Source organism: Macaca nemestrina, chromosome 1 (assembly GCF_043159975.1).
Source record: "Macaca nemestrina isolate mMacNem1 chromosome 1, mMacNem.hap1, whole genome shotgun sequence".
Classification (NCBI taxonomy): domain Eukaryota; kingdom Metazoa; phylum Chordata; class Mammalia; order Primates; family Cercopithecidae; genus Macaca; species Macaca nemestrina.
In genome coordinates this window covers 204,925,511-204,951,904 of record NC_092125.1, presented here as the reverse complement: position 1 = coordinate 204,951,904, position 26,394 = coordinate 204,925,511, and the positions used below count along the sequence as shown (strand labels likewise).

The window sequence follows — 26,394 nt, the reverse complement described above, 5'->3', positions numbered from 1 at the left end:
CTGCAGTGAGCCTAGATTGCACCACTGCACTCCAGCCTGGGTGACAGTTGAGACTCTTATCTTAAGAAAAAAAAGTTGTTCTGGATTGTTTTGGGCTGGGTACTACAACTTCTATGAATCTCTAACATATAGGAAGATCCAGTACATCAGATTAGGTATGTTTCTAAAACTGAAATGGTTAGATTTTGCTTCACAATTCCTGCTGGAAACTGGTGTCAATTCAGGTATTGATGGAGTCAGGTAGCATGTTCCTTTCCCAAATATTATAAAGCAAATTGTTTCTCCAAAATGAAATGTAGTTATACCCACAAGCTTTAAAAATTTAAGAGGGCATCTTCTCGGAAATTCTCAGTTACATAGTCACTGAATTGGAACTGTATGTAATTCCTACTTCTCTGTTATAACACGTGTAGGCACTAATATATTTCTCTATACTCATTTTTGAGGAAAGAGTAGTCAAGAAGCATTTAACTTTGTGTTTTGATTACTTAGCTAAACTGTTAGCTGTAGGGACTAACTTAGGTGAAATTTATTTTCTTTGAATTACAGACATAGATGATTAATGTTACATATTTAATTTTTTAAAGTTGTCTTTAATAAAGAGGCATGTAAATATGATTTCATTGTGCCTTAATGTAACTTCTTGACTTAGGGATCATATTTTTAATTTAATATACTTAACATCAATTTTAATAACCTAAGATTGTCTTGTGCTGAGTTTATACAGGAATAGAGTCAACTCCTACACTTAACATGATTTCTGGAGCTGTTAACACTTTATCATAAAAAACAAGAATTATATTAATAATTGTGAATGTGTATTTGGTAGTATACATAGGCCTAAGCCCTGCTCTCCAGGAAGTCATGACTGCTGATTTAAACATAATAGGTCCGTAAATCATAATTGTTAGGCTGACCTTTATTATTCATTGTATGTTTTGCAACTGTTTTTGATTGTTACCTTCAGATTATCTAGTAATAGTCAACAGTGTATTGAGTACTTTGCTCCAGACTAAAATGCTAACATTTTTCTTTTTCAGGACTTGGAAGGAGTAGATATCATCCTAGGTGTCTGCTCTAGTGGCCTTCTGGTTTACAAAGATAAGCTGAGAATTAACCGCTTCCCTTGGCCCAAAGTGCTGAAGATTTCTTATAAACGTAGCAGCTTTTTCATCAAGATTCGGCCTGGAGAGGTACAGAATTTGTATTTCCTTCCCCCCAAACCAGACACAGACTGTATTTGAAATATCTACATTTCCATTTTCCTTATTAAGTCATCTGAGAAGTCTCTCTGTAGTTAACTTTTCAAGGGCTGATAATTCTGTTTTCTAAGTTGATTAGTCCTGTGATGCTGCTTCTTTTCCTTACGACTGGTCTTCTGGACATTTCACTTTTTGTATGTAAATATACCATTGCAAAAAGTTAAAGTTGGACTGATAGATTTGTTCCTTACTCCAAGCAAAAACTTAATGGAAAAATATTTTTAAATTGAGTAGCATGAGATTTTAAAATTATTTATGGGGATAAATTACTCATGTTCGGCACCACCAATCCCTTACCTTATATAATTAAAATTTATTTGTATGCATAGCTTCTTGCGGTTACTGAGAGTGGGTTCTAGGGCCAAGTTCTAGATTTTTAATAGAGTTGGATGTTCAACTTTGTACCAGTTAATTCATTTATTAGTTGGTTTCAGGATATACTAATGCTGGCCAAATTTAACTTTTGTATTGAAGAGCCGTTATGGAATAGCATAAAATTGTTTAAGTGGAATTAAAGTTTTTAAAACAGTTCTGGCTTCTTTTCTGCTACATACTAAACAAAAGACCTGTACAAATCTAAGGCTCGGCTTCCTTATCATTTGAGCAGATAATACCTTCTCCATCATAGTTATTTGAAGATCAAATGAGATGACAGCTGTATAAGTTCTATATAGGAAATGATACTAACCTAAGGTGGCTTTTTTGTGTGTTTATCACCATCTGCTGGCGAAAAATGGCTCATTATTTCTGCCTGCAAATTCTGGATGTGAAGCCTTAAAACTCTTGGATAGGAATTACCATAGAAGCATTTATTTTGTACCATAATTATTTACCTTTGCCTAACAACAGAGCAATCAGTGTCTTCCCTTAAAATTTCAAATTCAAGAGTTATTCAATCAACAAATATTTATTGAGAGCTTTCCTGTGTCTGACACTATTCTAGGGACTAGGAATATAACAGCAAATTAGAATCCCATCCCTCACACACGTTAATATGATAATGGGAAGTCCTTGACTTCTAAAAATGTAAAATTCTGGCCAGGCGCGGTGGCTCAAGCCTGTAATCCCAGCACTTTGGGAGGCCGAGACGGGCAGATCACGAGGTCAGGAGATCGAGACCATCCTGGCTAACACCATGAAACCCCGTCTCCACTAAAAATACAAAAAAATTAGCCAGGCGTGGTGGCGGCGCCTGTAGTCCCAGCTACTCGGGAGGCTGAGGCAGGAGAATGGCAGGAACCCGGGAGGCGGAGCTTGCAGTGAGCCGAGATCGCGCCACTGCACTCCAGCCTGGGCGACAGAGCGAGACTCCGCCTCAAAAAAAAAAAAAAAAAAAAAAAAAAAAAGTAAAATTCTTATTTAAGAAGGCAATCAGGAACAATAGGATTTTGAGAAACAGTATTGTGGCAGCAGTAGATGATTTAGCAGTGGCATGGTATGGTGAAGAGGGTGAAAATCTGGTTCTGTTATTTCATAGCTGTGAGACTGAGCAAATAACTTACTGACCTCAGTTTCTTCATGTGTAAAAATATAGATGATACTATCTAATCATAGTGTTACTGGCAATAGTAGGCACTCAAAATAAATGTCAGTTTCCTTTCCATCTTATAAAATATGCTTAAAGTAGAAACAAAGAGGCAAGAGGTCAACAGAACAGTGTTTCTAGTAGCCCTGGCAGAATATGGTTTGCTTCATTGTAAGAGGAATCTAGATAAATTAATGATCAATCAGAGGAAAAAAGAAATATTTAATGATTCAAGAATCTGAGATTCATTCAAGAGATCTATTGTACAACATGGTGACTAACATTGATAACAATGTATTGTATTCTTGAAAAATTGCTAAGAGACTAGATTTTAAGTTTTCTCACCTCAAAAAAAAATTATGTCAGGTAATACATATGTTAATCAGCTCAATTTAGCCATTTCACAATGTATACATATTTCTTGGGGTTTTTTGTTTGTTTGTTTGAGATGAAGTCTCACTGTGTCACCCAGGCTGGAGTGCAGTGGCGCGATCTCAGCTCACTGCAACCTCCACCTCCTGGGTTCAAGTGATTCTCCTACCTCAGCTTCCTGAGTAGCTGGGATTACAGGTGCGTGCCACCATGCCCGGCTAATTTTTTTTGTATTTTTAGTAGAGACGAGGTTTCACCATGTTGGTCAGGCTGGTCTTGAACTCCTGACCTTGTGATCTGCCCACCTCAGCCTCCCAAAGTGCTGGGATTACAGGCGTGAGCCACCACGCCTGGCATGTATAAATATTTCGAAACAACATGTTGTAGATGATAAGTATGTACAATTTTTATTTGTCAATTTTAAAACTGGATTTAAAAATCTGGCTTGAAATAAAATCTTTAGCTCCTATTACTAATTTCTATTGCATAGTAATATTGATTGATTGGAGGACTTGGTCAATATCCCATTCCCTGTTCATTGAATAGTGTCCCAAATGCAGATAGTGACTAAGGAAAAGTAGTGTCTGGACAATCAAAAGGTAACTTAATTGTGTCTCAGAAAAATGTATAGTGAATGTGTGTGTGTTTTCTGGAAAAAAAAAAAAGCGTAAATTATATGAGATGCATTCCCTGGCTTTCTTACTTTGGAAAAAGCCACCCTCAGTGAGTGAATTTCTTTCAATAAGTAGGAAAAAATTTCAAATGACATTTTATGTCCTTAAATTGGTAACAGTGGCCTCTTTCTGCGGCACCATATTTCTCTGGTACTGTATCACTGTAATCTGGTACTTTATCACACGTAATACTTCATGTCCCATGTTTATTTGTGTTTTTGTAGCAAGAACAATATGAAAGTACCATTGGATTCAAACTTCCCAGTTACCGAGCAGCTAAGAAATTATGGAAGGTCTGTGTAGAACATCACACGTTTTTCAGGTATTATTCTCACTTAAGTATTTTTCAAGGATAAATTATTTATAACGTTTCTATTTTAAGCCTGCTATTAAAATTCCTTTCATTGTATGACTGGCACTGTTTTATTCAGCTCAGGTGAGATCATCTTAAGCAAGACAAAATGAATCCATTTCTCTCCCTTTGAGTTGAAAAGTATGCCTCAACATTTCCAAAGCACCTGTCTGTGTGTGGTAGAAGGAAGAGAGGAGTAAGGAATGGGAACCTGTATTTACTAGGGACTCTGGGATTGCACTAATTGTAACTAAAGTCAGTCCAATTAAGGGGAGTTACCTTCACTTACTTCCACGTGGAATTTTATTTTTTTTTTTAATTTCACTCTTGTTGCCCAGGCTGGAGTGCAGTGGTGCGATCTCGGCTCACTGCAACCTCCACCTCCCAATTTCAAGCAATTCTCCTGCCTCAGCCTTCCAAGTAGCTAGGATTACAGATGCCTACCACCATGCTCAGCTAATTTTTTTTATTTTTAATAGAGACGGAGTTTCACTATGTTGGTCAGGCTGGTCTCAAACTCCTGACCTCAGGTGATCCACTCACCTTGGCCTCCCAATGTGCTGGGATTATAGGCGTGAGCCACCGTGCCCGACCAGAATTTTTATTTTTATTTTTTTGTTTTGTTTTGTTTTTGTTTATTTTTTTTCCACATGGAATTTCTGTAAGCAATGCTTAACTAATTTTTGTGGGGCTTTTATACTATAAGGTTAAAGATGTGAAGCTGATTTTTTTTTTTTGAGATGGAGTCTCGCTCTGTTGCCCAGACTGGAGTGCAGTGGCAAATCTCAGCTCACTGCAACCTCCGACTCCTGGGTTCAAGCAATTCTCCTGCTTCAGCCTCCTGAGCAGCTGGGATTACAGGTGCACACCACCATGCCTAGCTAATTTTTGTTTTTGTATTTTTAGTAGAGACGGGGTTTCACTGTGTTAACCAGGATGGTCTCGATCTGCTGACCTCATGATCCACCCACCTCGGCCACCCAAAGTGCTGGGATTACAGGCGAGAGTCACTGCGCTGGCCAACCTTGAAGCTGATTGTTAGCTTAGCTCTAATGAAACCTAGAAAGGGAGCACACAGAACCATATTTGAAGCCCAATAGTACCAGATAATCAGAAGACAGAAGAAAGTATTTCCTCTGCTGTTTGTTTGTGATGGAGTCTTGCTTTGTTGCCAGGCTGGAGTGCAGTCTGTGATCCTGGCTCACTGCTCCTGGGTTCCAGTGATTCTCCTGCCTCAGCCTCCCAAGTAGGTGGGATTACAGATGCCCACGACCACGCCTGGCTATTTTTTATATTTTTAGTAGAGATGGAGTTTCGCTACATTGGCCAGGCTGGTCTCAAACTCCTGACCTCAAGTGATCTGCTCACCTCGGCCTCCCAGAGTGCTGGGATTATAGGAGTGAGCCACCGTGCCAAGAGGCCATATTATTAACCCCTTGAATTCATCTACCAACCATTTTCTGTGTGCTTACCCTTCTTGTATGCACCATGCTAGGCACTGGGAATATACCACAAGATAATTCTAGTCTCTCTCCTGATGGAACCCAATCTAGTAGAGAAGACAGATCCTAGACAAGTAATTACTTGTGTTGAAAGGAGAGTTAGCTAGTTATTTATCAGTTTGCCTTTTTTTTTTTTTTTTTTTGAGACAAGAATCTCACTCTGTTGCCCAGGCTGGAGTGCAGTGGCGTGATGCCTCAGCCTCTCAAGTAGCTGTGACTACAGGTGCACACCACCATGCCTGGCTAATTTTTAAATTTTTAGTAGAGACTGGATTTCACCATGTTGACCAGGCTGGTCTCGAACTCCTGACCTTAGGTGATCCACTTGCGTTGGCCTCTCATAGTGCTGGGATTACAGGCGTGAGCCACTGCGCCCGGCCCAGTTTGCCTTTTTAAGAACATTTCTTTATTATGGGAAATTTCATCTGTAGCAACAGTACAATAAAATCCCCTTGTATTTATCACCCAGCTTCAATAAGTATCACCCCAAAGCCAATCTTGTTTCATCTGTATCCCTACCCATTCCCTCCCCCTACTTCCAAGATTATTTTGAAGCAAATCCCAGGCCTCATGTCATTTCATTCATAAATAAACTTGATTCTTAAAGAGAGAGAGATAATCCTGATGTATTTTCCTTCTATTTATATTTTCATATAATAGCACTATAGCACAGTCAACAAGAAGAAAATTCAAGGAAATTAATATTTCATTTATTTCAAAATGAAACAGGGTACATTTTATGCCCAATTAAAGAATCTTAATTATTGGCATTAACACATTTGTTTGTGCTTTTATCATCCCTCCTTCTTTAAAATCAAACCACAAAAGTAGAATTTTTTTAAAAAGAGCAAGGAGGAGTAAAAAATAGTGATTTTTGAATGTTTAATACCTGTGGTATAGATTTCAACTGCAGCCAGTTTACTTATTTGTAGGATGGCATATTTAAATCCATTGCATCAAAATAAAAGGATACCTTAAAATGTAATGCTCCCTTACATAAAAGAAAGTGTATGTTTGCTGAATTGAAATTAATTACCTCAAAGGGAAAAGTACTCTCTTTTTGTTAGTATTTGATGTAGGAATTTATGTATTTATTCAACAAACATTTATTGGGTATCATATTTATGCCAGGCACTATGCCAGAAGCAAAAACACAAAGATGAATAAGCCATGGTGTTTGTTCTTCACTCCTAGAGAATTCAGTCTTATAGGGAAGACCAGCATAGAAATAGATTGTTTAATTCAGTATGGTACGAAGAGTACATAGAGTACCATATAGGAAAAAGATGGGGTTCCTAAGTGAGTGTAAAAATACACCAAATAACCTCTTAAATAGATTACCAGGCATTAATTGAGTTTGGAGTGCATTTGACAAAACTGTCATTCTAGTAGAGTGGAAAAAGAACTCTGGGCTTGGACTTTGTTTCTGCCTAATATCCTAATAGCTGTGTGACCTTAAACAAGTAACTTCTTTTTTGAGTTTCAGTTTCCTTTATCTATAAAATAGTGAAAACATTACAAGGATATAGTAAAAATACTGCAGTGCTGTAAAAACGTTTTGAAAACTGTAAGGCCCTTTCTATAGAGATATAAATGATATTATTAATGTAGGTCCCAACTAAATTATACTGGTTGCTTTGAGAAATGACAAAGAAGCCAAAATAATGATTACTTGATTGAAAATTTCTTAGTAACTATATGGAAACCCTAAGAATTGTTGAAACTTTTTTATTCTTGATTTTGTTTTTAATTTTACAGTTTTAGAATAAGATGAATATATAATAATATGACTATTATGATTTTTCCCCCAGATTGACATCTACAGACACCATTCCCAAAAGCAAATTTCTTGCGCTAGGATCCAAATTTCGATACAGTGGCCGGACTCAAGCTCAGACCAGGCAAGCTAGTGCTCTAATTGACAGGCCTGCCCCACACTTTGAGCGTACAGCAAGTAAACGGGCTTCCCGGAGCCTCGATGGAGGTTTGTATTGAATATTATTTCTTGTGATCATAATTCATTTGGAAAGATAAAGGAAGTACAGTTGTCTATAAGAGAACCAAATTAAAGAAGCTCAGGGTTGGGCCTGGTGCGGTGGCTCACACCTGTAATCCTAGCACTTTGGGAGGCCAGGGTGGGTGGATTGCCTAAGCTCAGGAGTTTGAGACCAGCCTGGGCAACACAGCGAAACCCCGTCTCTACTATTGAAAAAAATTAGCTGGGCGTGGTGGCGTATGCCTGTAGTCCCAGCTACTCAGGACACAGAGGCAGGAGAATTGCTTGAACGCAGGAGGTGGAGGTTGCAGTGAGCCGAGATCACGCCGTTGGACTCCAGCCTGGCTGACAGAGTGGGACTCCGTCTCAAAAAAAAAAGAAGCTCAGTAGTGAAATGAAAGGGATCTTACTAATTGTCTAATCTTAATAGAACTATCTTAAGGAAAGGAAAATAGAGATTCAGAGAGTAGTAACTAGATCATGGTTCCACTGCGAGGTAGCGGTAGATCAAACACTACCAGAATTAGAATTATAAATCTACATCTATCAGAATCTTTACCACAGAGTAAAAATCTAATGTAGTATGCTGAACTGAAGCCCTCTTAGCGTTTAAAAATAGCTATTATATTTTTCTGCAGTCCTGGTAACACAGGAGGCTGAGGCAGGAGGATAGCTTGAGCCCAGGAGGTGGAGGCTGCAGTGACCTATGATTGCACGTCTATACTCTAGCCTAGGCCACAAAGTGAGACACTGTCTCTAAAAAAAAAATAAATAAATAATAGCTATTTTCTATAGTAGAAAAGAGGAAAAGGGTCTGCCTTACTACAACAATCTTTTTTTTTTTTTTAATTTTTTTTTTTTTTGAGATGGAGTTCCACTCTGTGGCCCAGGCTGGAGTGCAGTGACGCAACCTCGGCTCACTGCAACCTCTGCCTACCAAGGTTCAAGTGGTTCTCCTGCCTCAGCCTCCCGAGTAGCTGTGATTACAGGCACGTGCCACCATTCCTGGCTAATTTTTGTATTTTTAGTAGAGATGAGGTTTCACCATGTTCACCAGGCTAGTCTCAAACTCCTGACCTCAGGTCATCTACCCACCTCGGCCTCCCAAAGTGCTGAGATTACAGGTGTGAGCCACTGTGCCCAGCCATACAAGAATAATTTAAAAAGAAGTTTGTCACGTGGCAATTATGGATAGGAAACTCCAATATCCTATTGTTGGAGTCGCCAAATGTTGTTTAAATAAAATAGGGAGGAAATACACAAATTTCATGATTGTATAATCTGACAGAAGGTCCGTCTGAATTGATATATTGTGGGAGGATCTTCTAAGTTAGCATTTGAGACCATTACTGAAATGAGGTAATAAGCTACATTCAGTTCTTTATGTCACTAAGAAAAGAGTGGCTAATAAATAAAAATTCAGGCTGGGTGCAGTGGCTCACACCTGTAATCGCAGCACTTTGGGAGGCCAAGGTGGATGGATCACATGAGGCCAGGAGTTCGAGATCAGCCTGGCCAACATGGTGAAACCCCGTCTCTAATAAAAATACAAAAATCAGCCGGGCATGGTGGCACACTCCTGTAATCCCAGCTACACAGGAGGCTGAGGCATGAGAATTGCTTAAACCCGGGAGGCGGAGGTTGCAGTGAGCCAAGATTGCACAACTGGACTCCAGCCTGGGAGACAGAGACTGTCTCATAAATAAATAAATGAATAAATGAAAATTCAGAAGGGCTGGGTATGGTGGCCCATGCCTGTAATCCCAGCACTTTGGGAGGCTGAGGCAGGCTGATCACTTGAGGTCAGGAGTTCAAGACCAGCCTAGCCAGTACAGTGCAACTCTGCCTCTACTAAAAGTATAAAAATTAATTGGGCGTGATGGCACACGCCTGTAATCCCAGCTACTCGGGAGGCTGAGGCACGAGAATTGTTTAAACCTGGGAGGTGGAGGTTGCAGTGAGCTGAGATGGCACCACTGTACTCCAGCCTAGGCGACAGAGTGAGACTCTGTCTCAAAATAAAATAAAATAAATAAAAGATATAAGTTCAGAAGGCAATAACCCAAATAGGGTATTATGGATTACCTTTATTATTTGTTACCAGTGTACAACCCTATGCTAGCTACTGTAAAAGCAAGGTACATGTTGATATGTGCATATATAGTGTAGAGGTTAAGGATTTGGGTTCTGGAATCAGACAGACCTGATTCCAGTATCAACCCTAGCATTTATGAGGTATGTTCCTAGGCAAATTACTTTATTTCTCTGTGCCTCAGTTTTCTCATTTGTAAAATGGAGATGATGATAGTATCATACTACCTCAGAGTTTTCATGAGGAATAAATGAGGTGGCATATGTATGGTACTTAGCACAATGGCTGGCACTTAATAAGTTCCCCCCCACAAAATGTTAGCTATCATTAAGATACTGTTTTTCTGGCTGTAACATTTGTATCATCTGGAACCATGCTACTATATTCTGGTTTGTGATGTATGCAGACTCTCTCATGAGGTATGTAGACCATTATACAGCAGCCATAGTCACCATTTGGAAATTCCCTACTAATTGAGCAAGTATTTCTTTCCATGATGTGAGGAAATTTTTTAATAGAATGTAAAAGGATCCTTTTTACAATGTTCCTCTTGGTTTCATAGTTTAGTCATCTCTTGTGCTAGGTAATGTGCTAGGTGTGAGTCCCTGCCCTCATTGGATTCTTAACCTAATGGAGGATATTATAATATTCATCAGAGTGAAAGAAACAAGGCATTATGAGAGCCTATATCCTTAATTTAGAGGAATCGGGAAGGGGTCAGCCACATTTGGAAAAAAGATCACCTAAGCAATAGGACTTTTGTGCTTCCATGCTGTGAGTCATGTTTTGTTTTGTTTGAGACAGAGCCTCACTCTGTCGCCCAAGCTGCAGTGCAGTGGCACAATCTCAGCTCACTGCAACCTCTGCCTGTAGGGTTCAAGTGATTCTCATGCCCAGCCTCCTAAGTTGCTGGGATTACAGGCATGTGCCACCACACCTGGCTAATTTTTGTATTTTTAGTAGAGATGAAGTTTCACCATGTTGGCCAGGCTAATCTTGAACTCCTGGCCTCAAGTAATCTGCCTGCCTCAGCCTCCCAAAGTCCTGAGGTTACAGACATGACACCCCCCACCTTTTTTTTCTTTTTTTTGGGGTGTTTTTCTACTCTCCTGAGGGGCTGTTTTTAATAGTAACAATACAAGTCATGTTGTGTGCTTTGTCTTAATCTTCATGAAAACACTATGAACTAGGCTTGAAGATTAAATAACTTTTCTTGAGACATAACATCTGATAAATGGAAGTGCTAAGAGTGGAATTCAGGTTGATTTAACTCTAAAACTCATGTTCTTTCAGGTACATATTTATTACTTTGTTCAACAATTTTTCCTGTGGGCCAGGTGGTATTCCAGTCACTAGAGATACAGCTGTGAGCACACAAACATTGTCTCTGCCTTCATGGAGCTTACATTCTGTCACTGGAAACAGAGAAGAATAAAACAAAATAATTTCAGATGGTGATGAATGCTGTGGAGAAAATAAAACAGGATAAGGGATATAGACTATCTGGGGAAGGGGGAGATTAAGGAGTATTTCAGATTGGATGGTCTAATCTAATTTAGAAGGCTTCTCTGAGGAGCTTCATTTGAGCTGAGACCTGAATTATGCGAAGGAGCCAGCCATCTCAAAATCTAGGGGAAGAGCCTTGCAGAAGAGGGAGTAGCGAGTACAAAGTCCTAAAGGTAGGAATGAGCTTGCCATGTGTCTAGAGCAGTGCTGTCCCATGGACCTTTCCGTGCTGATAGAAATCTTTCATTTTGTGATATCCAGTTCAGTAGCCAATAGATATATGTTTCTGTCCACTAAGAACTTGAAATGTGGCTATGTAACTGAGGAACAGAATTTTAATTCCAATTTAAATAGCCACATGTGACGTATAGCTCTCATATCAGACAACATAGGTCTAGATTCCAGAAAATGAAGGGGTGAGGAGTACAAAATAAGTGAGGTCAGAGAAGTAGGTGGGAGCCAGATTGTATAGGGCTTTGTGGGCCACAGTAAAGAGTAGATTTTATTTCATTTGCACTGGGAAGCTATTAGAGAGAGTGATGTAATCTGAATCCCATTTTTAAAAGATCGCTGACAGCTGAAAAGTGCATTGAAGTGTCAGTGAAAGAAGCAGGGCGAAGGCTGTTGCAGAGTCTGGTACAGCTTGGACTTGAGTGTTGGCAACAAAGACAGTTCGGAAAAGTAGTCAGGGATACATTTGGAGATAGGGCTGACTGAATTGCTGATAAATTAAGTATTGGAGATGATAAGGAAAAGAAACTTAAGTTTTATTGCTTGGCTTAATCATTTAGTAGAATGAGAAAATCTGGGAGAGTAGCAGAGCTGGGGATATGGAAAATAAAAACTTCTATTGTGGATAAGTTAAGTTTGAGGCATAATCATTTAATCTTCATGTCTTTGCCATATTCAGATAACACTATCAGGCATCTCCCTCCTTGTCCAGTAAATCACCTTACGTCCAGTTTACCTTAGGTATGGGGAATTATCTTTTTATCCTCATTTTTCAGGTGAGAAAACTGAGGTTGGAAAGTTTAAGTGACTTGTTCAGCATCTCACAGACAGTAAGTTGCAAGCTATGACAAAAATCCAGGTCTGTCTGATAGCATGTTCCATGGCTTTTCCTGCTAAATGGAGTTTCATGGTTATATAGATACTATGCCTGATGTATTGCCTTTTCCTGATAGCAAAGATAACCAGAATCAAGTGTTAATGAGCTTTGGTACCTTGAACAAGTTAGAAAACTGTACAGAAATCACATCTTGACTGCCTTATTACATTTATATTCCGGAAATTTTTTTAAGATGTATGGTGTTAACTTGTCCTGGTAATTACCACAGTTCTTGCTACAGTGTATTTAATAAATAAATATTGGCTGGGTGTGGTAGCTCACGCCTGTAATCCCAGCACTTTGGGAGGCTGAGGTGGGTGGATCATTTGAGGTCAGGAGTTCGAGACCAGCCAGGCCGACATGTTGAAACTCTGTCTCTACTAAAAATACAAAAATATTAGCCAATTAGCTGGGCATGGTGGCATGTGCCTGTACTCCCAGCTACTCAGGAGGCTGAGGCAGGAGAATCGCTTGACCGCAGGAGGCAGAAGTTGCAGTGAGCTGAGATCACACCTGCACACCAGCCTGGATGACAGAGTGAGACTCCGTCTCAAAAATAACAGTAAAGTAAAATAAAATATCATTCTGTCCCCGCTGTATTCCAATGTCACCTTTGTTATAAATCAGGTGACCATAAATTTGGGAGTTCATTTCTGGTCTCTCTAACCTCTTGTATTCATCGTTGTCTATCCTTGTGTCAATACCACACTATCTTAATTATTCTAGCTTTTATAAGTGTTATCTAAGTTCTCTAACAATATTCTCTAAGATTATCTTGGCTATTTTTAGCCCTTAGCATTATCTTACATATTGTGGAATCAGATTTTCAGTTTCCACTAAAAAAGTCTTAATAGTTTTATTGAGATTTAGTTGATTATATGAATCAGTTTGGAGAGAATTGATATTATTATAATATTGAATCTTCTGATTCACAAACATGCTATAACCCTCCTTTTGTTTGGGTTTCCTTTAATTTCTCTCAGTAATGTTTTGTGATTTTTGGTGTAGGTAACTTGTGCATCTTATATTAGGTTTATTCTTAGAGATTTGATGTCGTTTGCTATTTTATATTAGTATTATTAGACAGGGTCTCTGTCATCCAGGCTGGAGTGCGATGGAGCAATCATGAGTCACTGCAGTCTCAGTCTCCCAGGCTCAGGTGATCCTCCCACCTCAGCCTCCCAAGTAGCTAGGACTACAGGTGCACGCCACCATACCTAGCTAATTATTTTTTATTTATTTATTTATTTTTTTTAGAAACAGGGTCTTGCCATGTTGCCCAGGCTGGTCTCAAACTCCCAGGCTCAGGCGATCCTCCCACCTTGGCTTCCCAAAGTGCTAGGATTACAAGAGTGAGCCACCACACCCAGCCATCTTTTGCTATCTTAAATGATATCTTTTGGTTTTTGGCTGGTTGCAGTGCCTCATGCCTATAATCCCAGCACTTTGGGAGGCCAAGGTGGGAGGATCACTTAAGCCTGAGAGTTCAAGACCAGCCTGGACACCATAGCAAGATGCTGTGTCTTAAAAAAAAATTAGCTGAGCATGGTGGTGCACACCTGTGGTCCCAACTACATGGAAGGCTGAGGGAGGAGGATCACTTCAGCCTAGGAGGTTAAGGCTGCAGTGAGCCGTTTCTGTGCCACTGCACTGCAGCTGGGGCGACAGAGGGAGACCCTGTCTCTAAAATAAAATAAAACAAATAAATGGTATCTTAAATTTGTTATTTTTGTTGTTTTGGTACATAGAAATACAATAGATTTTTCTAGTTTGACCTTATACTCAGTAATCTTACTAAAAAATTTATCATTAATTTTAATGGTTTATCTGTGGGTTATTTGGGGTATACATTATTGTGTACCCAACATCAACTGAAAATAATGATTGTTGTATTTCTTCCTTTCCATCTCGCACTTTTAATTTCTTTAATTGCTTTGTTGCTGGCTAAAACATCCAATGTAATGCTGAATATAAGCGTTAATAACTGTCATCTTTCCCAATTTTAGGGCTAAAGCTTCAGTATTTCATCAAGCTTCCTTATATGGTATTTTCTTTATCATATAAAGAAGTTTTCATTCTAGTTTCCTACATGTTTCAATTGTGAATTAGTGTTACTTTTATCAAATGCTTTTTACTTCATCTGTTGATATCATAAAATGATTTTTCTCCTTTTTATGTGGTGGATTATTTTTACTTTCAATTTTTAAATCACCTAAGAATTTTTGGAGTAAGCTCAAATTGGTCATAATACACTTTTCTTTTTTATCATTTTGGGGTTTTTCCTTTTTTGTCATGTTGTGGTCAGGCTTTAGCTTCAAATTTATGCTGGTCTCATAAAATAAATTGAAAAGAATTCCTTCTTTTTCTGTTCTCTGGAAGAGTTTGTTGAAGACTGTTGTCATTTCTTTGTTACCATTTAGAAGAATTCGCCTTTGAAGCCATATCTGGTCCTAGAGATCTCACTGTGGGAGGTTCTTTACTTACAGATTCAGTGTCTTTATTAGATAAGGGACTATTAAAATGTTCTAGTTCTTGTTTCAGTTTTGATAAACTGTGTTTCTTTTTTCTTTCTTTCTTTCCTTTTTTTTTTTTTTGGAGAAACAGTCTTAGCTCTCTCAGGCTGGAGTACAGTAACGCCATCATAGCTTGCTGTAGCCTTGACCTCCCAGGCCCAAATGATCCTCCCACCTCAGCATCCTGAGTAGCTGGTACCACAAGTACACGCTACCACACCCCACTAATTTTTTAATTTTTATAGAGACAAGGTCTTACTGTGTTGCCCAGGCTGATCTTGAACACCTGGGCTCAAGCAGTCCTCTCACCTAGGCCTCTCAAAGTGCTGGGATTATAGGTGTGAGTCATTGCACCTGGCCTAGTTGTGTTTTTCTAGGCAATGTGCATTTTATCTAAATTTCCAAATATATTTACATAAGGCTGGGTATCTTTTTAATACCTGTAAGAACTATAGCAGGGTCCACTTTTGGCATTCGTGATATTGGTAAGTTGTACCCTTTTTGTTTCAAATAGGCTTGCTAGAGATATATTGATTTTATTAATCTTTTCTTTCTTAAATTGTAAATTGACTATATATTTATTATTTACTTATTTATTTGTGAGATGGAGTTTTACTCTTGTTGCCCAGACTGGAATGCAATGGTGCGATCTCAGCTCACTGCAACTTCTGCCTCCCAAGTTCAAGCAATTCTCCCACCTCAGCCTCCCAAGTAGCTGGGATTACAGGTGTGCGCCACCATGCCCAGCTTTTGCATTTTTAGTAGAGACGGGGTTTCACCATGTTGGTCAGGCTGGTCTCTACCTCCTGACCTCAAGTGATCTGCCTACTTCAGCCTCCAAAAGTTCTGGGATTGTGGGCATGAGCCACCAAGCCGGGATGACAATTTATAATTGTATATATTTATGGGGTACAAAGTAATCTTCTTAATTTTTTCAGAGAACCAACTTTTGGTTTTGTTGTTTTTTTCCTATTATATATACTTTAACTCATGTCAGCTCATATCTTTATTATCTTTATTTTCTTTACACTTTTATTGAGCTTTTTTAAAAATAATTTCTTGAACTAGATACTCATTAATGTTCATTATTTCTTTTTTTTATTTTTATTTTTGTTTTGTTTTGTTTTGTTTTTGAGACGGAGTCTCGCACTGTCACCCAGGCTGGAGTGCAATGTTGCAATCTTGGCTCACTGCAACCTCTGCCTCCTGGGTTCAAGCGATTCTCCTGCCTCAGCCTCCTGAGTAGCTGGGACTACAGGTGCACGCCACTACGCCCAGCTAATTTGTGTGTGTGTGTGTGTGTGTGTGTTTTGTTTGTTTGTTTGTTTTTCAATAGAGATGGGGTTTCACAGTGTTGGCCAGGATGGTCTCAATCTCTTGACCTTGGGATCCACCCGCCTCGGCCTCCCAAAGTGCTGGGATTACAGGCGTGAGCCACCGGCACCCAGCCAATGTTCATTATTTCTTACAACTTAACCTTAGAATGTAAGTGACTTGCCTAAGGTCACATAGCTAGTTGGAAAGAATTAGGAGGGAATCCAGGACCATTCTCCTAGGCCCATGCTTTTTACTCTTCACCATGATTACTTTTTTTTTAAGAAAGGGTAGAATAAAAGTTAATAGTCAATATTGGTTGAGCACTTAGTATGTTCCAGGCACTGTTCTAAGCATTTTGCATATCTTTTAAGTATCTGAAGTGCATATAAACTGAATAGGACAATTTTTTTTTTGTAGTTCTGTTTTTAAATGTCTTTTTCTCTTTGTGCTATGGTATAAAAACTGGAAACATGTCTGTGGAACTATTTTTCCCTCCTTTCCTTAGATACTTCTCCGTGCTCCTTAAAAGATACTTTTTCCCGTTGAGTCACCCCTCCCTTTTCAAAAAATTAATATAACTCTGTAAGCTAGAGATGATGTATCAGGAAAACTTTTACAAGAATTGCTTTATAACGGCTCTCATTTTAATGATAAAAATGAGCATTCCCTTTCTCTTCTGTTACGTCTGGTCCTCAGAGCATCTGCCTCACCAGCTGGAATACCAAAACTGGTTCTGATCCCAGTTTTATGATAGAGTAGTAAGTTGCAAGGGTAGCTAATAATGATGACAAAGATTATATTTTTCTTGTACTTTTTGCTTTTCAAAGCATTTCCATGTATTCCTTTTTAATACTAGCTACTTAGTGAATAAGAAAAAGCATTTAGGAATTACGGTTTTACTCATGAGGAAACTGGAGCACAAAAGAAAGGGCCACACAACCAGGTAGTTCATCCATTCGGTGAGCAGTGATTAAGTGAATCTTGCTAGGGGTGTACATCCTTATCACCTTTGGAACTTTAAAACAAAACACATGCCCAAGCCTCACTCTTGGATAGCTCATCTCACTAGAGTGAGCAGATAGCTCATCTCACGCATCATCCGATTTTTTTGTTTTTCAAGACCTACAAATGATTTATGTGGTCCTCTGATAAAAGAACGACCCTACTGCACACTAGCAGAAATTGTGCTAGTAAATAACAGCTAGAAGTAGAAGTTGTTTGCCTTTACTCAGTCTGATGGTTTGAATTTTATTCTTTACTGCTCTAGTATGTAACTAAGTTTCTATTGTCAACCAAGAGCAATATAGTATTGAAGTTAGTGGGTCACCATCAGCGTTTTTCTTTGTGTAGACCTTCAGATATGGGAGATACTGGATTTTTAAGTTATGTATCGTCTATATATGCCCCAAAATGTTGTAAATATTAATAGCTGAATTAATAAAACTGAAGACCCACACATCTTAAAAAGCAATCACTACCCCCAACACTGTAAATATACTAAAAAGCATTGAATTATATATTTTAAATGAGTGAACTGTATGGTATGTGAATTATGTCTCAAAACTGTTTTAAAAAGCCACGATCACTACCATGATATTATAGAGTTAATATCTTCCATATTTTACATACGATTAAACTAAAGTTTGTAAGATTAAGCTCCATGCCTTAGGTCACACTACTGTGTGTGACTGAGTCTGGGCCTAAGACTCATAATTTGGCTTTTGCCTCTGTTCCATGCAGCCTTTCACAGCCAGGGCTTTTTATTGTAATGTTATTATTTTTCCGATCTCTGAACTGTGTTTCTGTCAGTTTCCACACTAATACCTTCTTTTCCACATACAGTACAGATTGCCAAGGCTAGGAATGCTGAAGACATAAATCATTTGGCTCTGCCATATTAGTACTGGATTGAAACCAAAGACAAGTGGCAAAATAACACATGGTGAAAGCATGGGCTATGTTTCTGTGATGCCAGGCATAGTTGAATTAATTCTTTGAGAGGAGGTGTGAATACACATGTATAATGATACTTAAACACAACTGTGAGCAAAATATTTTGTCACATTCCCCTGTGTTGTCAGGTTTGGTCTGCCATCTGCCATTCTTGCAGTGACTGCTTAAAGCACCCATTAGTAGTAGCTCTGTGCTAATCCAGAGTTATTAGTACTAACCCAGTAGTAGCAATCTGTGCAAGAGGCCACAGATTTTTCATGGAAGATAAAGGAGAGGTTTTTTTTGTTTTTTTTTTTTTTTTGAGACAGAGTCTCGCTCTGTTGCCCAGGCTGGAGTGCAGTGGTGCGATCTCGGCTCACTGCAAGCTCCGCCTCCTGGGTGCAAGCCATTCTCCTGCCTCAGCCTCCCAAGTAACTCGAACTACAGGCGCCCACAACCACGCCTGGCTAATTTTTTGTACTTTTTAGTAGAGATGGGTTTCACTGTGTTAGCTAGAATGGTCTCAATCTCCTGATCTTGTGATCCACCCGCCTTGGCCTCCCAAAGTGCTGGGATTACAGGCATGAGCCATAGCACCTGGCCAATAAAGGGGATTCTTGAATTTCTGCTGTTTTTCCGATATATTCTCTAAGGAATTAGTTCTTTCATTGGAGATTACTATAGGGTAATGAGCATTTCTTTCTTTTTCTTTTTCTTTTTCTTTTTTTTTTGAGACAGAGTCTGGCTCTGTTGCCCAGGCTGGAGTGCAGTGGCACAATCTCAGCTCACGCAAGCTCCACCTCCTGGGTTCAGGCCATTCTCCTGCCTCAGCCTCCCTAGTAGCTGGGACTACAGGCGCCCGCCACCACGCTTGGCTAATTTTTGTACTTTTAGTAGAGATGACATTTCACCACGTTGACCAGGCTGGTCTCGAACTCCCCACCTCAGGTGATCCGCCCACCTTGGCCTCCCAAAGTGCTGGGATTACAGGTGTGAGCCACCGCACCTGGCCAAGCATTTCTTTCTTGATATTGTTGTATGAAGTAGTTGAGAATTTAAAGTTTTTATCTGTTCAGATTTATGGAATTCCTTTATCTGATCCTTACAATTTATAAATCTAAAAATTTCAGGATGAATTATGTTCAGTTATAGTCAGTTTAAGAATGCAGGAAAGTATATAATAAAAATTACTGATTTCCATGCAAATTGATTAAAATATAAAAGTCTTGGCCGGGCGCAGTGGCTCACGCCTGTAATCCCAGCACTTTGGGAGGCCAAGGCAGGCAGATCAGTTGAGGTCAGGAGTTCGAGACAAGCCTGGCCAACATGGTGAGACCCCGTCTCTACTAAAGATACAAAAAATTAACTGGGCATGGTGGCACACACCTGTAGTCCCAGCTACTGGGGAGGCTGAGGCAGGAGAATCGCTTGAACCTGAGAGGCAGAGATTGTAGTGAGCAGAGATCGTGCCATTGCACTCCAGCCTAGGCGACAGAGCCTCTGTCTAAAAAAAAAAAAAAAAAAAAAAAAAGTCTTAGTACAAAAGAGGATAACAATATGTTATCAGAAACACAATGTCGAAAAACACTTTTATTCCTAGATACTGTCAGATAAGTGAAGTTTTATTACAAAGTGTAAATGTTTTATATCCCTGAAAGAATTAACATAAAAACCACAAAAATGGTATGAGTGATTGTTTTGAAGTAAGCTGTCTAAAACTTAGATACCAAATATTCCAACACAACAATTAGCTCTTAGAAAAGATCAAGATTTTATCATAAGCCTGTATAGTTTATTCTCTCTAAAACAGTGTATATAGCTTTTCCCCTAAATTAAGGTTTCTTAACCTCAGTAACTTCAGCCTCTATGCACTGGATGCCAGTACCTCCTTTCTCGTCCCTCCTCAGTTACAACAACCAAAAATGTCTCCAGACATTGCCAAATATTCTCTGGGGACAATTTACTCCAGTTGAGAACCACTGCCCTAAATATATTAGAGAATAAGAGCTATAATACAAATTGGTAAGACTGAGAGATAGTAGGACAGAACTCAAAAGATATTTTTGTTTAGGTTTGAGTACTGACAAAGATTTTGAGTTCGTGTTATTTTAATCAAAGGATATATTATTAAAAGGGAGAGCATCTGATTCAAAGATTTGTCCTTACAAGCATCAGAAAGTAGTTCGTGTCTTACCAGAAGAGCCATTTATCAAGTTATTTTGTAATCATTCCAAGGAGGCTTACAGAAGAAATCAGACTTAATTCTTTTTTCTTACAATATATTTTTAGATTCCTGAAATAACCTTAAAGTGAACACATCTTTATTTTTAAAAGGCCTCATGGAAGAAATCACATTTAGTTGACCCTTTTTTCCCCACCATAGACAACATTGCAGGTTTTTGAAACTAAAATTACAAGATAAATGGATTTTCTATTTCTTTTCTTTGATCCTGTCTCCCCTGAATTCAGCATTCATGGAATATGATCATTAACACATTTTAGCCTTCTACTGATGGTACATTTAACTTTCCTGTTGCTGTCAGTTCCCTGGCAGAGCACTAATGATTTATTTTTTACCCTCTGTATGGATAGCCCACTACACACTGTAACATTTGTGTGTGCCCTGGATTCACAGTTATTTTGCCTGGTGACTTTGAAATAATACAGTAGCTCTGGCCTTTACTTATTCTTCCCTTTTCCCTTTCTCACATAGCAGCAGCTGTCGATTCGGCAGACCGAAGTCCTCGGCCCACTTCTGCACCCGCCATTGCTCAGGGTCAGGTTGCAGAAGGTGGCGTCCTAGATGCCTCTGCTAAAAAAACAGTGGTCCCTAAAGCACAGAAGGAAACAGTGAAGGCTGAAGTGAAAAAGGAAGACGAGCCACCTGAGCAAGCTGAGCCAGAGCCCACAGAAGCATGGAAGGTATGTCATCAGTCCAAATACTTAGCTAACTCACTTTGTGATTTAGAAGCCTTAACATTTTGACCAGGAACGTGTTCAAAGCAATTGCTTATTCTCATAGGCTCAACAAAGTTATTCCTCATTCTTTCTAAATGAAGATGTCTCCCATGAACCTGTAAAATATTTTCATAGAGTTATGTCAATAAGACTGTAAGCTATCTCAGAAGTTATAAGGTGACCCACTCCTTGACCCAACTATTATTTTTCTAAATGAACTTATAAAACACACCAGTATGATTGATCCTCTGCTTTTTAAAATAATTTTTACTTATCTAGAAGGAATCGCTACATAGATTTTTAAGACTAAGTTCTGCTATTGTGATTAAAATATAATTTTATTTTCTAAGATGGACGTATGCACAACATTTCCAACGAATAGGTATTACATAAAGCACATCTATGTGGTTGCTCAAATCTTAAGTAGCGTTACAAAAAGGAAAAGATCCATTATGTAGGAGAGGTTGTACTGCTGAGTTACCTATGGTTCTGAGTTAGTTGTATCCACAGTCACTGCACTGTGTTGAAAAATCACCAATTTAATTAGCAGATTTCCTAGACGGTGACTAGACTGACCTTTTATGTGTTAAGCTTCGTAAACACATTTAAACAGTGATGGAATCGAAGTGCTAGCTCAGATTTATTGAAATAAATATAGGTCTTACTGTTGGCAACAGGAATTATGAGATGCAGTCTTTATAAGGAGAATTACATTTTTATATGTCTGTTAAGAAATTAAAAAAAAAATTAAACTGAGTTAGATCTTAGTAAGTGTCCTCGCTTTGGCAGATGGATTAACCTTGTTCTTTTGGAGCCAGATCAATATCTAGTTTATTTCTAGAGCAGTGGACAATCTAACTCTGTTTTGATTGTATTTAAAAAAAACAAAACAAAACAAAAACTGTTAGACCAGGTTTGGAGGTTCTCACCTGTAATCCTAGCACTTTGGGAGAGCAAGGCGGGCAGATCCCTTGAGCCCAGGAGTTCAAGACCAGCTTTGGCAAAATGGCAAAACCCCATGTCTACAAAAAATACAAAAACTAGCTGGGTATGGTGACGCACATCTGTAGTCCCAGCTCCTTGCGGGGGCTGAGACAGAAGGATAGCATGAACCTGAGAGATTGAGGAGGCTTCAGTGAGCCGAGATTGCACCACTGCACTTCAGCCAGGGTGACAAAGTGATACCCTGTCTCAAATAGTGAAACCCTATCTCTACTAAAAATACAAAAATTAGCTGGGCGTGGTGGCAGGTGCCTGTAATCCCAGCTACTGGGGAGGTTGAGGCAGAATTCCCTGAACCTGGGAGGCAGAGGTTGCAGTGAGCCCAGATCACACCACTGCACTACAGCCTGAGTAACAGAGCAAGACTCCGTCTCAAAAAATAATAATAAAGAAAAAAGCAAACTGTTAAATATGACATACAGTTTTACTGTCCATTTGGGACTACCTTGAGTCCAAAGAGAAAAACAGATTGAGTGAATGGTAGGTGTTTACATTTTTGTACGTAGCCAAATATTTATGACATTGGTCTTCAGGTTCAGTGTCAACAATGCCTGTTTAATGTTAGACTACCTCCTCAGTTTTTGATGTTAGAATATCTCACCAGGCACTTTTGACTATCCCTCCATTTGTTATACTAACTAAAAAGTGTTAGCTTACTGGAATTGTTAGGGGAATCTTCCTAGTGGCTAAGATTCCTCTGGCTTTCTGCTGACTTACTTTTACTCCTTTTTGCCTGTATCATAGACATAAATATCTTCAACAATAGGCTCCCTTTTTTCTTGGGAACTTGGCAGAGTAAAGAGATCACTACCTGGTATAAGCTTTCCAAGCCAATAGGGGGTCTTTGTTGCCAATTAATTCTACATAAATATATGATTTGAGATACTTGTGTTGAAATGAGACTGAAGACCACCTCTGATAACTTATTATAGTAATGGTGGTGGCAGAATTAAGGGTGACTCTGAGCTGATTTTATATGTAGCAGTTAGAAAATAACTCTGGTGGCAGGCACGGTGGCTTACGCCTGTAATCCCAGCAATTTGGGAGGCCAAGACGGGTGGATCACAGCCTGGCCAACATGGCGAAACCCCGTCTCTACTGAAAATACAAAAATTAGCTGGGCATGCTGGCAGACACCTGTAATCCCAGCTATTTGGGAGGCTGAGGCAGGAGAATCACTTGAACCTGGAAGACAGAGGTTGCAGTGAGCCGAGATCACGCCACTGCACACCAGCCTGGGCAACAGAACAAGACTCTGTCTCAAACAAAACAAAACAAAACTATGGCATATACCTGAAGCCATATTTATTATATAAAGCAATAGTAGTGATAAAGTAGCCTTGTAACTGTAAATTTCATTATCTGACATTAGTTTGAGATAGAGATGGCTTTTTGTTGTCATTTTAATGAGGTCTATTCTGCAAGTATGGCAGTAGGTAGTATCTCCCCCATGTATATTGTTATCTCATTTAATGTTCTATGTAGGGGCACACACAGAAATACTGTTGCTACTTGGCCTCAATTCTTTTTTTTGAGATGGAGTCTTGCTCTGTCACCCAGGCTGGAGTGCAATGGTGCGATCTCAGCTCACTGCAACCTCCATCTCCCAGGTTTAAGCGATTCTCCTGCCTCAGCCTCCTGAGTAGCTGGATTACAGGTGCCCACCACCACGCCCAGTTAATTTTTATATTTTTAGTAGAGACAAGGTTTCACCATGTTGGCCAGGATTGTCTCGAACTCCTGACCTCAGGTGATCCACCTGCCTCGGCCTCCCAAAGTACTGGGATTACAGGCTGAGCCACCGTGCCTGGCTTGCCTCAATTCTTAAACTGAAGTAGAGGCTGTCAATTTTCTGCTATTGGATTGATAAAGATCCAAAGCAAAAAGAAGTCATTATTCATTTGAATGAGGAATTTAAGCTTTGTAAAATACATTTTTTTTTTTTTTTTTAAGACGGAGTCTCGTTCTGTCGCCCAGGCTGGAGTGCAGTGGAGCGATATTAGTTCACTGCAACCTCCGCCCCTCCAGGTTTAAGCAATTCTGTGCCTCAGCCTCTGGAGTAGCTGGTATTACAGGTGCGTGCCACCACGCCCGGCTAATTGTTTTGCATTTTTAGTAGAGACGGGGTTTCACCATCTTGGCCAGGCTGGTTTTAAACTCCTGACCTCGTGATCCACCCGCCTCGGCCTCCCAAAGTGCTGAGATTACAGGCATGAGTCACCGCTCCCGGCCTGTAAAATAATTTAACATTATTGTTTGCTAAATGCACAATTCTAGGAAGACATTATCTCCATTTTATCCATAAGAAATTTAAGCTCTGGGGAGTAAAAAAAACTTGTTAATGACCACACAACAAGTATGCTGGGACTTAAAGTAGAAATGACCCAAAAAGGTTAATTACCCCTGGTAGTTAAAGTGCTGTAATGGGGTGTACTTAACTTAACACTTGACAGTGTCACTAATTTTGTAGCTCTCTCAGGTTTTTTAGACTCAGTTTAGGGAAAATAGCACAATGACATTATATTCCAAAGTAATGCTGCTTAGTGTAATTAAAAAGAATATCAACACCACAGATTGATGAGGTTCTGTAAAGAACTTAATGATATAAAGTGATTTAGCCCTTAGTAAAAACAATCAATTTTTAAATTTAAGATATCCAATGCTTTGTGCGTTGCTCACTCTATTATGCTCCCTCTTAATAGCCTGGTTTTTTTTTTTTTTAATAATTACTCCATTTTCTATGTATAAAATGACATTACTAAAGGTATTTCAAAGCTAGGCAGGAGACCTTAGCTATTCTCTTTCTACTATTAATACTAAGGATGAATCTTGCCCTTCTACCAAACACATAGGCTCCACCTTCCTAGAGAAGATTGCAGTGTGTTGAATGTTGCAGCTGAATCCTGCATGTGCTTGTTTATAACCAGCCCTGGGAGTAATTTCATGTGTCAGTTACAATTTAAATTGGGTTTATTGTAATGTTTTGTTGTGTAATAAACTGAAGAATGAAGTGCCTCCTTAAGTATATTGTTCAACTAACAAAATCCTTTGTGTTTACCAGTTTGGTGTCATATGTGGTTTATTACATGTGTGCTTTAACTAAAGATTTTCTTCCTGTCATATATGTCATACGTTGATAACTTCATATGTAAATTTGTTTTTAAATGTTACTTAAAGTACTTCCAGATCATTTTTTAAAGGCAAAACAAAAACATGGCTATTGCATTAAATAAGCCTAAATTATTCTTTTAAGTGGATACTTTTTTATAAATAAGTATAAAAATATATTTTCTTCATCAATAGAATACTTACCTTAATTTTCTTTTTTGATAATTTGGATATCCATGTTACCTTTTCAGCCTTGAAAATGTGATGGTAAACACAGATGACTTTTGGGAGTAATATCCTTCCCTGTAACACCCTCCATAAGACTGCATCATGATGATTACATATCAGCGTATTTCACAACCAGCTTAAAGATGCAGCTTATTTGGAAACAACACTATTCATAGAAACCTACTAACCTAAAATGTTTTCACTACTTTATTTCTTAAATGTAGGTGGAAAAAACCCACATCGAGGTGACAGTACCCACCTCAAATGGTGACCAAACACAGGTTTGTGCCAATAGGCCACTTGTTCCTCTTTCCCTCCACCCGCTCAGTTTTTTTTCTTCTCCCTTACTCCCTTTTCCTTAAAATTATAAAATGAAGGTTCAAACAAACTTCAATGAGCAACATTTTATCATTTTTCTTTCTTTTTTAAATTATGGCAAAACAGAAGCTTGCAGAAAAAACTGAAGATCTGATAAGAATGAGGAAGGTTAGCCATTTTTCACTTTCACAAAGCTACATTGCCATTTCACCCATGCTGACTTACAATGCATTAAAAAGACAGTGATCCATTCTTTTCATTGATTTCTTTTAATCAGGAGTTGTTAATACTTTCAAATAACGGATATGGGCCAGGCGCATTGGCTCACGCCTATAATCCCAGCACTTTGGGAGGCCAAGGCAGGAGGATCCCTTGTGGTCAGGAGTTTGAGACCAGCCTGGCCAACGTGGTGAAACCACATCTCTACTAAAAATACAAAAATGAGCCAGGTGTGTTGGTGCACGCCTTTAGTCCCAGCTACTTGGGAGGCTGAGGCATGAGAATCGCTTGAACCTGGGAGGTGGAGGTTGCAGTGAGCTGAGATCATGCCACCGTGCTCCAGCCTGGGTGACAGCTATACACATATATTTACATAAACTGAAGAAACCATAATCCTATACTATATGTTG

The 26,394-nt window shown here is 39.1% G+C and overlaps 1 protein-coding gene across 50 annotated transcripts in view; it reads left to right on the top strand.

Annotated features, from left to right (window-relative positions):
• Positions 1-26,394, top strand: part of LOC105495208 (erythrocyte membrane protein band 4.1) — a 234,181-nt gene that overhangs the window by 145,043 nt on the left and 62,744 nt on the right. For 23 of the 50 annotated variants that reach the window (XM_071097457.1, XM_071097384.1, XM_071097393.1 and 20 more), the window contains 6 exons: positions 1,041-1,193; positions 4,058-4,155; positions 7,499-7,671; positions 20,865-21,073; positions 25,672-25,728; positions 25,892-25,933. In XM_071097457.1, the coding sequence (XP_070953558.1) occupies positions 1,041-1,193; positions 4,058-4,155; positions 7,499-7,671; positions 20,865-21,073; positions 25,672-25,728; positions 25,892-25,933 (732 nt within the window). The remainder of the gene's footprint in view (positions 1-1,040; positions 1,194-4,057; positions 4,156-7,498; positions 7,672-20,864; positions 21,074-25,671; positions 25,729-25,891; positions 25,934-26,394) is intronic. The other 27 variants (XM_071097455.1, XM_071097355.1, XM_071097429.1 and 24 more) reach the window with 5 other exon arrangements.